This window comes from Gigantopelta aegis, chromosome 13 (genome assembly GCF_016097555.1).
Source record: "Gigantopelta aegis isolate Gae_Host chromosome 13, Gae_host_genome, whole genome shotgun sequence".
Taxonomy (NCBI): Eukaryota; Metazoa; Mollusca; class Gastropoda; order Neomphalida; family Peltospiridae; genus Gigantopelta; species Gigantopelta aegis.
In genome coordinates, this window is record NC_054711.1 from 34,324,793 (window position 1) to 34,340,346 (window position 15,554).

Here is a 15,554-nt window from a genome sequence, read left to right on the forward strand (position 1 = left end):
AGAGCTATAACCCCCCCTCATATGAAGAGCTATATCCTACCCACCCCATATGAAGAGCTATACCCACCCCATATGAAGAGCTATATCCTACCCACCCCATATGAAGAGCTATAACCCCCCCATATGAAGAGCTATATCCTACCCACCCCATATGAAGAGCTATATCCTACCCACCCCATATGAAGAGCTATATCCTACCGACCCCATATGAAGAGCTATACCCCTCCCATATGAAGAGCTATACCCCTCCCATATGAAGAGCTATATCCTACCCATATGAAGAGCTATATCCTACCCATATGAAGAGCTATACCCCTCCCATATGAAGAGCTATACCCCTCCCATATGAAGAGCTATAACCCCCCATATGAAGAGCTATATCCTACCCATATGAAGAGCTATACCCTACCCACCCCATATGAAGAGCTATAACCCCCCATATGAAGAGCTATACCCACCCCATATGAAGAGCTAAACCCTACCCACCCCATATGAAGAGCTATATCCTACCCACCCCATATGAAGAGCTATATCCTACCCACCCCATATGAAGAGCTATATCCTACCCACCCCATATGAAGAGCTATAACCCCCCATATGAAGAGCTATAACCCCCCATATGAAGCTATATCCTACCCACCCCATATGAAGAGCTATACCCTACCCACCCCATATGAAGAGCTATAACCCCCCCCATATGAAGAGCTATAACCCCCCATATGCAGAGCTATAACCCCCCCCATATGAAGCTATAACCCCCCATATGAAGAGCTATTACCCCCATAAGAAGAGCTAAACCCTACCCACCCCATATGAAGAGCTAAACCCTACCCACCCCATATGAAGAGCTATAACCCCCCCATATGAAGAGCTATAACCCCCCATATGAAGAGCTAAAACCCGCCTCCTGTATGAAGAGCTATAACCCCCCATATGAAGAGCTATAACACACCCTCCCCCCCCCCCCCCCATCCCCATATGAAGAGCTAAATCCTGCCTCCTGTATGAAGAGTACATTTATGAAGCACTCTAAAACAGTGTTAGAAATACTGGAAAGGCAACTAAAATTAATTAGTTTAACTACGGTTATGTAGTAAATATTTTAAGCATAATACAAAGATTGTATATAAATCATTAACAAATTGAGAATACATTAAAAGCCGTTTAAGAAATAATTTACACACCCATTAAAAAATCTGAAATGAAATAAAAATCAAATTTTATAATAAAAGTATAATTTTAAAAGCAATATGATTGGAGGGACAAGGACTGAAAAGTGGAGGTGGACAGCAAAAGAAGTGAAACAACAGGAGGAGCTGCCAGAAGATAAAGGGAAATAGGACTTCAAAGTAAAGAAAGAAAGGAAAGTTTGTTTCATGATATCGAAGCTTATTTAAACCTATTACTGTTTGGTGTTTTAACACAAAATTATGTTATAATGACAAAAGATAGTGACACCAAACTCAAAACTGCCACACACATGTAGAGCAAATATCTTTGATATACTTTCTCAAAACTGCAACACACATGTAGAGCAGATATCTTTGATATACTTTCTCAAAACTGCAACACACATGTAGAGCAGATATCTTTTATATACTTTCTCAAAACTGCCACACACATGTAGAGCAGATATCTTTTATATACTTTCTCAAAACTGCCACACACATGTAGAGCAGATATCTTTGATATACTTTCTCAAAACTGCAACACACATGTAGAGCAGATATCTTTGATATACTTTCTCAAAACTGCCACACATGTAGAGCAGATATCTTTGATATACTTTCTCAAAACTGCCACACACATGTAGAGCAGATATTTTTGATATACTTTCTCAAAACTGCCACACACATGTAGAGCAGATATTTTTGATATACTTTCTCAAAACTGCCACACACATGTAGAGCAGATATCTTTGATATACTTTCTCAAAACTGCCACACACATGTAGAGCAGATATTTTTGATATACTTTCTCAAAACTGCCACACACATGTAGAGCAGATATCTTTGATATACTTTCTCAAAGATAGGATAGCACTTATTATGGGTTTTGATATATCACTTATATAGAGTGAAAAAGCCTTAAAATGTGTGTGTGTGTGTGGGTTGCAATTCACCTCAGGCGAGTACTCTACCCACTGAGCCCCAACACATTCCGATCTTAAATACACCACCTTGCAATATTACCTTTCAATCAATATGCTTATCTTATGACCTTAAAGTTTGGTGACAAATAGCGACCAGTGATATTGTGACTACACTGCTATTTGTCTGTATACGACTGAGGTTCAAGCATGCTGTCCATGGGTACACATTTCAGCCAGAAGTTACTGAATAATGGTTTGAGGTGAGTGAAGATTAAGCAGAAGCCTTACACCTTGTGAGCTGTGAACTGGTACTTAAAGTTTGTTTTGTTTTAATGACACCACTAGAGCACATTGATTAGTTAATCATCGGCTATTGGATGTCAAACATAAGGTAAGTATGACATGTAGGCTTTAGAGGAAAGTCACTATATTGTTCCATAAGCAGCAAAAGTTATTTTATACACACTTTCTGTCTGGACAAGACAGCACATACCAGGACCGTTGATATATAAGTCATGGGGCATCGATTCAGTGGGAGAAAAAACAACAATGGGTCTGCCGAGGTTTGATCCTACGATCCACGGGCCAACTAAGCCAGATCTGGCCCCGAACTAGTACTGGAATAGGAACCTGGCTACAGATTTTTGAAGCTATCTTTGCGTTACGATATTGTATAACTGTCATAAACTATGACACCACTATGACGCATGCTATAGTCTACAACAGTTTTACAATATTCTAGCACTAAGAGAGCTTCGAAAACATGGGCCCATGGATCGTAGGATCAAACCTCGGCAGACCCATTGTTGTTTTTCCCCCCAACTCAATCAATGCTAGCAAGATTAAATCTTTTGGATAACCACATCACAACCGAGGCCATTATTTATAGCTGGTAATTAAGACCATCTGACGACACCTGGTTTACCTGGAAGAGTCATCTCTCTTGTTTTCATCTCGGAGAAAAGATCTCTCGCTGTACTCCCCGGACCGCTGAAGAGCCAGTCGTTTCAATGACGCCTCAAGGTCATTAGAGCCTGGGATTCCTGGCCTGCCAAGGTTGCAGGTGGAGCTGTCAAATAAATACATAAATAAATAAATAATAATAATAATAAAATGATAATAAATTAATACATATTAAATAAATAAAAAAATAAAGCATTAAAAAAAACACACAAAAAAACACACACACTATAATATTATTAGTACCAACTGAACAATTATGTAATGAACAGTTGCTTGCAAAACAGATAGTAAAATCCCTCAAAGTCCAGTTTAGAGGGGTATCCAGTTTAAAGAGATCCTGTACTGATATTACAAAAAGGACGATGACAAATGTCCAGTTTGAGGTGTTTCACTTCATATGCCCAATATGAAATTTCTTTGAAACCTACATGCGTATTTAAAAGAAGTGTAACTATCTGTTAAATATATTTTTGCATGACTATAGCCATTACTCTTAACACATTGTGTATTGTAATGTATGTTTTACTGTATGAAATACACACCAATAAAATACCCACCCGTATTGTCCGTACTATATCCATCACTTTTAACACATGCTGACAATTCTGTGTTATATAATATAAAATACCAACCCATATATACTGTCATTGTCAGCACTATATCCATCACTTTTAACACATGCTGACAATTCTGTTATATAACATAAAATACCCACCCGTATATACTGTCATTGTCAGCACTATATCCATCAATTTTAACACATGCTGACAATTCTGTGTTATATAATATAAAATACCCACCCATATATACTGTCATTGTCAGCACTATATCCATCACTTTTAACACATGCTGACAATTCTGTTATATAATATAAAATACCCACCCGTATATACTGTCATTGTCAGCACTATATCCATCACTTTTAACACATGCTGACAATTCTGTGTTATATAATATAAAATACCCACCCGTATATACTGTCATTGTCAGCACTATATCCATCACTTTTAACACATGCTGACAATTCTGTGTTATATAATATAAAATACCCACCCGTATATACTGTCATTATCAGCACTATATCCGTCACTTTTCACCGACTCTGTGTCGGAGAAAGAGAACATTGCTCCTTTCCTCTGCTCCGTGTCACTGCTGTCAGCACCGGTCTGGCTGAGGGATGTCGAACTTGAAAATCGTTTCTTCGAACTCGCTTTCTTTGCCGCTCGAGCGGTCTCAAAGATTTTCCAGCTTTGTTTTCTAGTGAAGGGAAAAAGAACACAAAAAGCTATTTAAGATAGCATAGCACAACAGAACACAGCAGTAAAGAAAGAAACAAGGAAAGTAATATTTGTTTAACAACTTCTCAGCACATTTTAAACTATAGCTATAGTCTTAAAATCTGGCTATTTTTACAATCAGTTAACAAGAGACAAGAGACAAGAACGGAGAGAGAGAAAGAGAGAGAGAGAGAGAGAGAGAGAGAGAGAGAGAGAAATAAGAGATGGACAGAAAAAATAAACAGACATATAGAAAGATTGACAGGGATAGAAACAAATAAAAAGACAGAAAAAGAGACATGTCTGATGCATGTAAATATCTTAATGTCTACCCACCTTCTTTCTGCTGGACTTTGTTCTTGTCTGATCGACGTCTCCAGCTCTGACGCGAGTGAGTCGTTGAGTCGGTTGAGAAGTGATGACGACAGATACTGACGCGTGACGCCCGGACGCTGTTTAACACGCAGGGTTTTCAGTTCTTCCTGAGCAGTGGTCAGCAACTCCATGAGTTCATCGTACTGGTCGTGTTGGTAACCAAGCTAAAAAACAACATTATTATTAGTGACTACATGATTATATAACCTACAGTAAACTATTTATTAATTACATTTAAAACTCCACGAGGAGTTGATCATTCTGGTTGTGTTAGCAACCAATTAAGCTAAATGATAACATATACTACTCAAAAGAATTTAAGGGTCAGACGATATTTTCGACATTATTTTCTGAATGTCAATTATATTAGCTAGACCATAATGTCACGCATGGTATTGTTCCATTTTGACGAAAGTGGGTCTAAGCAACCCATAAATGAATTAAAATCCACTGTCATTGACACTGTCGACTAGTTCTAATGGCGAAAACATGCTTACATTTGCACGTAAATTAGGGCGAAAGCGAAAGGTCTGCTAAGTGCCCATAACTTGCTTTTTCACAAAGCGCTTCATTTGCACGTTTTGCACGTGTATTCCATATTCCCAATGCTGAATTTCCGTATAATTGGAGCTTGCGTTCGTGTACGGTGCACACTCCAAATTCGACAATGGTACGACTTCAACTGACTATCGAAGATCGAGGAAGGGCTATTGCTTGGTTTCAGGATGTCAATACGCAAAGAAATGTTGCTCTGAGACTTGGTGTCAGTCAGAGTGTCGTTGGCCGACTGTGGCAACGGTACCAAGCAACGAATTCTGTTTGAAATCGTCCACGTTCGGGAAGACCCCGAAGCACTACAAATAGAGAGGACCGCTACATCACCAATATGGCTCTACGTCAACGCACAACCACTGCACGCCGATTACGTGACAATCTGCGGACTGCGACTGGAACTCGAGTGTCTGATCAAACCATACGCAATCGTCTGAGAGCCAATAATATACGCTGCCGTCGCCAGGCTGTTCGACCACCACTCCTACCACGTCACAGAACGGCCAGACGTCACTGGTGCACGCTTCATCTGCGGTGGCAACGTGTTCAGTGGGGTCGAGTGATGTTCACTGATGAGTCCTGGTTTAGTCTCCAGTTCAACGACGGTCAGGTTCGTGTCTACAGACGTCCTGGGGAGCACTTCGCTGACATTAACGTTAGACAACGTCACCGGTTCAGTGGTGGCAGCGTCATGGTGTGGGGCGGCATCTCTATCCACCACAGGACCCCCCTCTATGTGGTGGATGGCAATCTGAATGGAATCCGCTATCTGAATGAGATTATCCGGCCGTTGGTTCTCCCAGGCCTTCAGCTGATTGGCGGCGGGGCAGTTCTGCAGGATGACAATGCCAGACCCCGCCGCGCCAGGGTGGTAACGGACTTTCTCAGACAACAAGGTATTGCCAGGATGGATTGGCCAGCATATTCGCCTGACTTGGCCCCAATAGAGTCGCCTGGGACGAATTAGGCAGGAGAGTTCGGGATAACCATGCCCCTCCGGCCAACCTTCATGATCTGGGTCAACTTCTTATGGCAGAGTGGCAGGCCATTCCCCAAGAGTTCTTCAGACGTCTGATCAACAGCATGAGACAACGATGTGTCGAGTGTATTCGCGCCAGGGGTGGATTCACACACTATTAAACGAATGTTCTAATGTGTAAAATCCATGTTTGACAACCTTCAACTTTGACAGCATGTCATGTGACTTTCTTGTATACAGTGACGTTTATTTGTGTTTTTTTGTAAATATGGAACAATAAAGAAAAATTTGGTGTAGTTTACATCATCAATCTAATACACTCTGAAACTTATTTGGTTATACATTTTTGACCCTTAAATTCTTTTGAGTAGTATATTATTAGTGACTACACCATTATTATCACCTACAGTAAACTATTTATAAAATACATTTAAAAGGAAGGAAGGCGTAACCATATGTCAGACGCCATGTAACCGTAACCGTAACAGATATTGAGAGAGGAAACCCGTTGTTGCCACTTTATGGGCTACTCTTTTTGATTAGCAGCAAGGGATCTTTTATATGCACCATCCCACAGACAGTACATACCACAACCTTTGTTATACCAAATGTGGAGCACTGGCTGTAATGAGAAATAGCCCAATGGGTTACATTTAACCCTCCATGAGTTGATCATATTGGTAATCAGACTAAACAATAACATCATATCATTATTATGGTATCCCTATAACTGGTGACGGTATACTATACTTGTGATTTCACTGCAGCAGTACATTATTTAATAATCAGTGGCTATTAGGAAAGGAAAGGATGTTTGTTTAAGGACCTCAGAATATGATTTAATAATCAGTAGCTATTAATGAATTACGTGCTGGGTGTTAAACGACACCCAGCACGTAAAATACATCGGCTATTGGGTGTCAAACTATGGTAATGTAAACAAACAAAGTGATGATCAACATCAATATAAAAATTCAAGATTTTAAAAAAAAACACAGTGTAAAGAACTGTGCAAAAATACAAATATCACAGATAGATACCGACTTTTACTGAACATGTCAATTTGTGCTGTATTGGCCATTCTCAAAGAGAATGTTACATCCCTGCACCACAGTGCGGTTACAGCACGCGCAGGGGCAGTAGCTATTAGGAATGGACTAATGGAATGTTTATGTAAAAGACAATGAAAATTAAATTAAAATAAATTAAAATGTTTTCTGATAATTACCTCTTTGTAAGTTTGCACTAAGTTACCTTGTATGTTTTGGTTTTCCATAATTACCTATTTTTGTCAGTTTGTGCAATATACCGTGTATAGTTTGATGGATTTTCACAATTACCTCTTTTGTAACTTTGGATGAATCTACCTTGTATATTACTTTGATGGTTTCCAATAATTACCTCTTTTTGTTAGTTTGCGTCCCTTTGTGCTAAACGTTTACTTCTTTTGTGAGTTTGCGTGTCTACATGTACGTGTATGTTGAATGTTGTTACCTCCTTTGTCAGTTTGCGTGTCTACATGTACGTGTATGTTGAATGTTGTTACCTCCTTTGTCAGTTTGTGTGTCTACATGTACGTGTATGTTGAATGTTGTTACCTCCTTTGTCAGTTTGCGTGTCTACATGTACGTGTATGTTGAATGTTGTTACCTCCTTTGTCAGTTTGCGTGTCTACATGTACGTGTATGTTGAATGTTGTTACCTCCTTTGTCAGTTTGTGTGTCTACATGTACGTGTATGTTGAATGTTGTTACCTCCTTTGTCAGTGTGTGTGTCTACATGTACGTGTATGTTGAATGTTGTTACCTCCTTTGTGAGTTTGTGTCTACATGTACGTGTATGTTGAATGTTGTTACCTCCTTTGTGAGTTTGTGTGTCTACATGTACGTGTATGTTGAATGTTGTTACCTCCTTTGTGAGTTTGTGTGTCTACATGTACGTTGAATGTTTTTACCTCCTTTGTGAGTTTGCGTGTCTACATGTACGTGTATGTTGAATGTTTTTACTTCTTTTGTGAGTTTGCGTGTCTACATGTACGTGTATGTTGAATGTTGTTACCTCCTTTGTGAGTTTGCGTGTCTACATGTACGTACGTGTATGTTGAATGTTTTTACTTCTTTTGTGAGTTTGCGTGTCTACATGTACGTGTATGTTGAATGTTGTTACCTCCTTTGTGAGTTTGTGTCTACATGTACGTGTATGTTGAATGTTGTTACCTCCTTTGTGAGTTTGTGTGTCTACATGTACGTGTATGTTGAATGTTGTTACCTCCTTTGTGAGTTTGTGTCTACATGTACGTGTATGTTGAATGTTGTTACCTCCTTTGTGAGTTTGTGTGTCTACATGTACGTGTATGTTGAATGTTTTTACCTCCTTTGTGAGTTTGCGTGTCTACATGTACGTATGTGTATGTTGAATGTTTTTACTTCTTTTGTGAGTTTGCGTGTCTACATGTACGTGTATGTTGAATGTTGTTACCTCCTTTGTGAGTTTGCGTGTCTACATGTACATACGTGTATGTTGAATGTTTTTACTTCTTTTGTGAGTTTGCGTGTCTACATGTACGTGTATGTTGAATGTTGTTACCTCCTTTGTGAGTTTGTGTGTCTACATGTACGTGTATGTTGAACGTTGTTACTTCTTTTGTCAGTTTGCGTGTCTACATGTGCGTGTATGTTGAATGTTGTTACCTCCTTTGTCAGTTTGCGTGTCTACATGTACGTACGTGTATGTTGAATGTTTTTACTTCTTTTGTGAGTTTGCGTGTCTACATGTACGTGTATGTTGAATGTTGTTACCTCCTTTGTGAGTTTGCGTGTCTACATGCACGTGTATGTTGAACGTTGTTACCTCCTTTGTCAGTATGCGTGTCTACATGTACGTGTATGTTGAATGTTGTTACCTCCTTTGTGAGTTTGTGTGTCTACATGTACGTGTATGTTGAACGTTGTTACTTCTTTTGTCAGTTTGCGTGTCTACATGTATGTGTATGTTGAATGTTGTTACCTCCTTTGTGAGTTTGCGCTGGCACTCCTGAGAGGCGTGCAGGTGTTTAGACAGCTCCATGTTCTCAACGGTCAGCTGTAACAGAGAAAACAAGTGTTTAAAACACCCAAGCACATTAATCACCATCTTACACCCCAGAACATTGTTTTACGTGTGACTATACCCAAGCACATTGTTCACTTTCGTACACCCCAGCACATTCTTTATGTTTAAGTTCACCCTAGCATACGGTTCACTTTCTCACACCCCAACACATAGTTTGTGTGTGACAATACCCAAGCAAATTGTTTACCATCTTACACCCTAGCACATTGTTCACTATCTTATAGCCTAGAACATTCAGGGTTTTATCACCTATGTTTCTAGACTCCGATAATGGGCACCATTCCCAACCATTCTTCAGAGGCTATGTCATTTTTTATTTCAATTTTGGAGTAAAAAATTCCCAATCTGAATGTAAATCTCATTCACTTGACAAACCTTCCCTCCTTAATAACGTTTTGTAATGCACAATAGATATATTTATTTGAATAAACATAAGCTCATGTATATACATATATATAGCATTACTGTTTTTAATTCTAACTTGGCTTAATAAGATGTTTTTGAAATGAAATTAAAAATTCCCAATTTTTGGTAAAACGACTAAAATTCCCAATGTCAAAGCCATGGGTATCAAGTCAAATTTTAGAAGAAAAAAACCCTGACATTAATCAGTCTCACAACTCTGCCCATTGTTTTGTGTGTAATATACTACAGCATATTGTTCATCATCTTACAACCCAGTCAATTATTTAACGTTTAACAACACCCAGCAGATTGTTTCTATAACAACAAACCAGCATATTACGGCATAACAACACCACAGCACACTGCTTAATGTGTGACAGTTAACTGTGAACGTAATATTTCCAAGTTTAAAATATGGCGTATAAAAATAATTAAAAAAAATTGCTGCCACTACATAGGCTACTCCTTCTTAGCAGCAAGGCGTCTTTTAGGTGAACTGAACTTACATTTCTCACGCGTTTCTGCAGGTCGGCCATCTTGGCTAGATGAGCTCGGATCTCTTCCTTCTGTCGTGTGCTTTCCTCCGTTTTTCTCTCCAGCTCCTCAGCAAAGCAATCCACTTGAATGTTCACTTCAGCTGCAAATATTTATTACAACATTTAGACATATTACTCTCCATTTGATTAGATTCTACAAGTTATTAAAATTGGAGACATTCACATTTCAGCTGTAAATATACTGTTGGAAAGAATTAAAGTAACATGATGCTATTTGAGATCAAATGTAATTCACCACTAGAGTAGCTATGTCTGTATAACGCTACAACGAAAGAAAGAAAGAAATGTTTAATTTAACGATGCACTCAACACATTTTATTTACGGTTATATGGCGTCAGACATATGGTTAAGGACTACACAGATATTGTGAGAGGAAACCCGATGTTGCTACTCTTTTCGATTAGCAGCAAGGGATCATCCCACAGACAGGGTAGTACATACAACAGCCTTTGATATAACAGTTGTGGTGCACTGGCTGAAACGAGAAATAGCCCAATGACCCCACTGATCACACACCGACCACGCATTGAGCGAGCACTTTACCAGTGGGCTACGTCCCACCCAAAGATACAGAGATGTAATCATACAAAAGGCATCATCATCAGTGGTCAAAAAATATAAATTGACCGAAATTCTTATCATGCAGACCTGTCAACCCTCCCGGATTCCGCGGGAGTCTCCCGGTATTTGATCAAATCTCCTTTCACCTGTGCGGGAGACAGTTTCTCCTGTTAAATGACATTTTTGTAAGCATAAAAAAAAATCGATCCTCTTGTCAAAATAACAGAAGGGAAGTAACTCTGCCTTTTTTTTCTCATATGGAAAATGTCAACTACTTTCGGTTTCCGAGAATGTAACAGGCTGAAGTGTCCTGACTGTTTAACCTTTGCCGAAGTGAGAATTGTGGGATAGCCTATTTATATTGTTAAAAAAGCACATGGAGTTTATAAAATGACGTGTTATTATAATGTTTGTTGTCATCGTAATGGCTACGAAGCGTGTTGCCGCTAATTCAACAGGCTGTGTATTGACATTCAGTGTTGCCATATAAAAAAAAAACTATCCAATTTAGTTCTAATAACACCTCTGAATTGTAAAATGTCTTCCCACTGGATTACATAATGCAACTATGACGAATCTGAACTGCCAGACTCCCGAGTTGACAGCGATACACACGATGCATGTTAGAATCACATGTCACAGCAAGATAACGAAAAGACCAATTAGCTGTATAAACATACTTATGTCAGTTAATTTTGTATGTTTGTGTGGTAAAATGTTGGTTATAAGGGTACACTTCAAGAAATTATTTTTGTACAATTAAAAAATGTTGTGTTTGACATTGACATAAAGTTACTCACGGAAATGGGTATAATTCCGGTATATTTCACACGATGTCCGTAATGAGGTTTTACTTATGATTAATGAAAATACAATGTTTATTGCATCATTATAATGATTTTAAATAAGTACCACGCCACCGTTCCTCATTATAGTAAAAACTGAATATTAATTTATAAGATTTATATAAATTTGTCTTTGGTACTTAGGTACACTAACCACAAATGATAATGTAACGCAACCTGTAAGGCTGTAAATGTAATACCGTAAATGTACTAATAGATTTTTTTTATTTCTTGTTCATGTTCTTAACATTTTTGGATAAAATATATATATATTTTTTTAAATATGTATTAAGTCATAATAATATTTAAACATAAAAAAAAAAAAATAATAATAATAATAATTTTTTATAATTTTTTTTTTTTTAATGCCAAGATCTAAGGTTAAGAAGTATATATGACATTATAAAGTATTCATATAACTTATTGTAATAATGTTTTTTTAAAATCTTGCGATTTTGGGTTAAATTGTGTGAATTTAAAAAATCTCCTGCTTTTTGACAGGTCTGTCCTTTTGAAATTATTTCTGTCAATGTGCTTTCACAGAGGGGTATACGTGCATGGGTACTGCGGATATATGGAAACCATCAGAATGGGCATGACTTTGCGGATTCACATTATATGTAAAAGAAAAAGATAAAGTTTAAAGTTTAAAATACTACTAGAACACATTGATTTATTAATCATCAGATTTTGGATGTCAAGCTTTTGGTAATTTTCACATATAGTCTTAGAGAGGAAACCCGGTACATTTTTCCATTAGTAGCAAGAGGTCTTTTATATGCACCATCCCACACACAGGATAGCACATACCACAACCTTTGATATACCAGTCATGGCACACTGGCTGAAACGAGAAATAGCCCAATGGGCCCACCAATGAGAATCGATCCTCAAATGATTGTACATAATGCGAACACTTTACCACTGGGCTACGTCCTTCCTCAAAGATAGCTTAAGTCAGCAAGCTGTAAAAGACAGTAAGACCTAAACACATACCCATCTGTTGTAAACAGTCCTCCACCAGTTTCTTCTCCTTCTCCTCAAAGTCACTGGTAGCGGTCTTCAGTTGGGTGCTCTACAAATACATACACCATACAGTAAAAATATGGGTGAAGACAGGGCTTCTAGAATTTTTATAAAATCCACTAGCCAGTGATTTAAATAAATTTACTAGCCATGATTAAAAATTCACTAGCCCTACTTTACTTTAAGTTAATAAAATTTTACTAAATAATAGTAATAATCAGATATGTCACCTAAACATGGAGATGGAGCTTAAAACATTAACATTGGTGGGTTGGTGCGGGGAAAGGATATTCATATTTATAAAATAGACATAACTGCAACATTTGACAAAAACAGTCACTAGCCATCGGGCATGGCAATAGTAGTTATTTACTAGCCCAACATTGAATATCACTAGCCATGGGAGTGGGACTACCATAATCTAGAAGCCCTGGTAAAGATAACAAGGGTTAATATTACATCAGTGGTCAATCACAACAGGGAAAATATTTTTTATATTTTCTCAGTGATAAATATTCTAGATTGGTATAACATACAATACTATTGGACAATTTGACGTTTACAAACCAATAGCCTTGTCAGTATACATCCCATAGTTTAAAGAGTGTGTTTATGGCTTTCTGTTTTCAAAAAGTGTAAAAGTGCATAAAAATGTAGTTTTAAAACATTTCATCCTACAGGGTTTCTGCCAGAGGGTAAAATGGGTATGGCGCCATACCCACATTTTTGTGGAGATTTTATTTTTTTAAGCTCGCCTTTTGACAAAATTAATGACTCTTATTATTATTGTATGATTTTCTTAACTCTAACCCTAAACCTAATTCAATTTCTTTCTGTGGGAGACCCCTCAATATCCCCTGTTGACTGCGGTTGCATTCAGCACACACATTGTAAATATTCAATTTCATAATGTCATACCCCAAAATTTAGTTCTGGCAGAAACACTGCCGTATTTAGATTCACCTAGTAGAGCCACTTATGGCTGGTTTTGTTTTTATTACATGCCCTCAAATTAATTTCTGGCACTACAACGACTTCGCTCTCACTAACCACACACCCAGGTCTCAGATAAACAGCCTCAACAGGCGAGGCATGTGCCCAGGACAGTGTGCTTGAACATGTAGCTGTATAATCTACTCACGTCCAGTCTGAGCTGTACGTTATCCTCCTCCAACTGTATGACTTTCTTCTGGAGCAGTTCAATCCCCGCATGGAGACCCTTAGGAGCTTCACTGTAAACAACATCAAACGTTTGGTTAGTAACACCTCTGGGACTACTTGATGTCTACAATATGGCTATTTCAATATTGGGTCTAAATAGTAGAAATATAGGATGGAATGTTCTATTTAACTACACAGTCAACCCATTTTGATTACAACTGTATGACATTAGACATATGGTTACGGACCATACAGATAATGAGAGGAAACCTGCTGCCGCCACACAACAGGCTACAGGTACTCTTTCCGATTAGCAGTAAGAGATTTTTTATATGCAGCATTCTAGACAGGATAGTACATACCACATCCTTTGCTACATCAGTTGTGGAGCACTGGCTGGAACAAGAAATAGCCCACTGACGGTGATCGATCCTAAACCAACTGCACATCAGGCAATCACTTTATCATTGTGTTCCGTCCTGCCCCTTAATGAGGAAGAAACCTGCAGCAGGCTTGCCACAACTGTTTGCTTAACACAAACGTAACTCACCCAGGGGTGGAGTTATGAGTATTATAGATGCCCCTTAATGAGGAAGAAACCTGCAGCAGGCTTGCCACAACTGATTGCTGAACACAAACCTAATTCACCCAGGGGTGGAGTTATGAGTATTATAGATGCCCCTTAATGAGGAAGAAACCTGCAGCAGGCTTGCCACAACTGATTGCTGAACACAAACCTAACTCACCCAGGGGTGGAGTTATGAGTATTATAGATGACTGACAGAGAAACTCACTCAGGGGTAAAGCTATGAGTATTATAGATGTCCCTTAATGAGGAAGAAACCTGCAGCAGGCTTGCCACAACTGATTGCTGAACACAAACCTAACTCACCCAGGGGTGGAGTTATGAGTATTATAGATGCCCCTTAATGAGGAAGAAACCTGCAGCAGGCTTGCCACAACTGTTTGCTTAACACAAACCTAACTCACCCAGTGGTGGAGTTATGAGTATTATAGATGACTGACAGAGAAACTCACCCAGGGGTGGAGTTATGAGTATTATAGATGATTGACAGAGAAACTCACCCAGTGGTGGAGTTATGAGTATTATAGATGACTGACAGAGAAACTCACCCAGGGGTGGAGTTATGAGTATTATAGATGATTGACAGAGAAACTCACCCAGTGGTGGAGTTGTGAGTATTATAGATGATTGACTGAGAAACTCACCCAGGGGTGGAGGTATGAGTATTATAGATGATTGACAGAGAAACTCACCCAGGGGTGGAGCTATGAGTATTATAGATGACTGACAGAGAAACTCATCCAGGAGTGGAGCTATGAGTATTATAGATGATGGACAAAGAAACTCACCCAGGGGTGGAGCTATGAGTATTATAGATGATTGACAGAGAAACTCACCCAGGGGTGGAGCAATCTGAGTATTCGCTGTCATCGTCAAAGTATGCTCGTAAAAGTTCTTCTTTCATTGACAAATCATGGCGCAGCTGGTTGGCCTGAAAACAGAAAGCAACACATTAATTAGGATACTGTTCACAACAAAGCTAATTTTACATTTCGATAAACCGTTAAAAAATGTGCCAAAATTCCTTCAAGAAACTGTGTAAATTGTTCTCTTTTGACTCAAT

General features: G+C 38.6%; 1 protein-coding gene across 10 annotated transcripts in view; it reads right to left on the bottom strand.

Annotated features, from left to right (window-relative positions):
- Positions 1-15,554, bottom strand: part of LOC121387474 (trafficking kinesin-binding protein 1-like) — a 135,668-nt gene that overhangs the window by 14,674 nt on the left and 105,440 nt on the right. For 9 of the 10 annotated variants that reach the window (XM_041518601.1, XM_041518602.1, XM_041518598.1 and 6 more), the window contains 9 exons: positions 15,328-15,422; positions 13,886-13,976; positions 12,715-12,793; positions 10,261-10,391; positions 9,245-9,319; positions 4,669-4,871; positions 4,109-4,312; positions 3,018-3,161; positions 1,185-1,196 (listed from right to left, as the gene is read on the bottom strand). In XM_041518601.1, coding sequence (XP_041374535.1) covers positions 1,185-1,196; positions 3,018-3,161; positions 4,109-4,312; positions 4,669-4,871; positions 9,245-9,319; positions 10,261-10,391; positions 12,715-12,793; positions 13,886-13,976; positions 15,328-15,422 — 1,034 coding nt within the window. The remainder of the gene's footprint in view (positions 1-1,184; positions 1,197-3,017; positions 3,162-4,108; positions 4,313-4,668; positions 4,872-9,244; positions 9,320-10,260; positions 10,392-12,714; positions 12,794-13,885; positions 13,977-15,327; positions 15,423-15,554) is intronic. The other variant, XM_041518599.1, reaches the window with a different exon arrangement.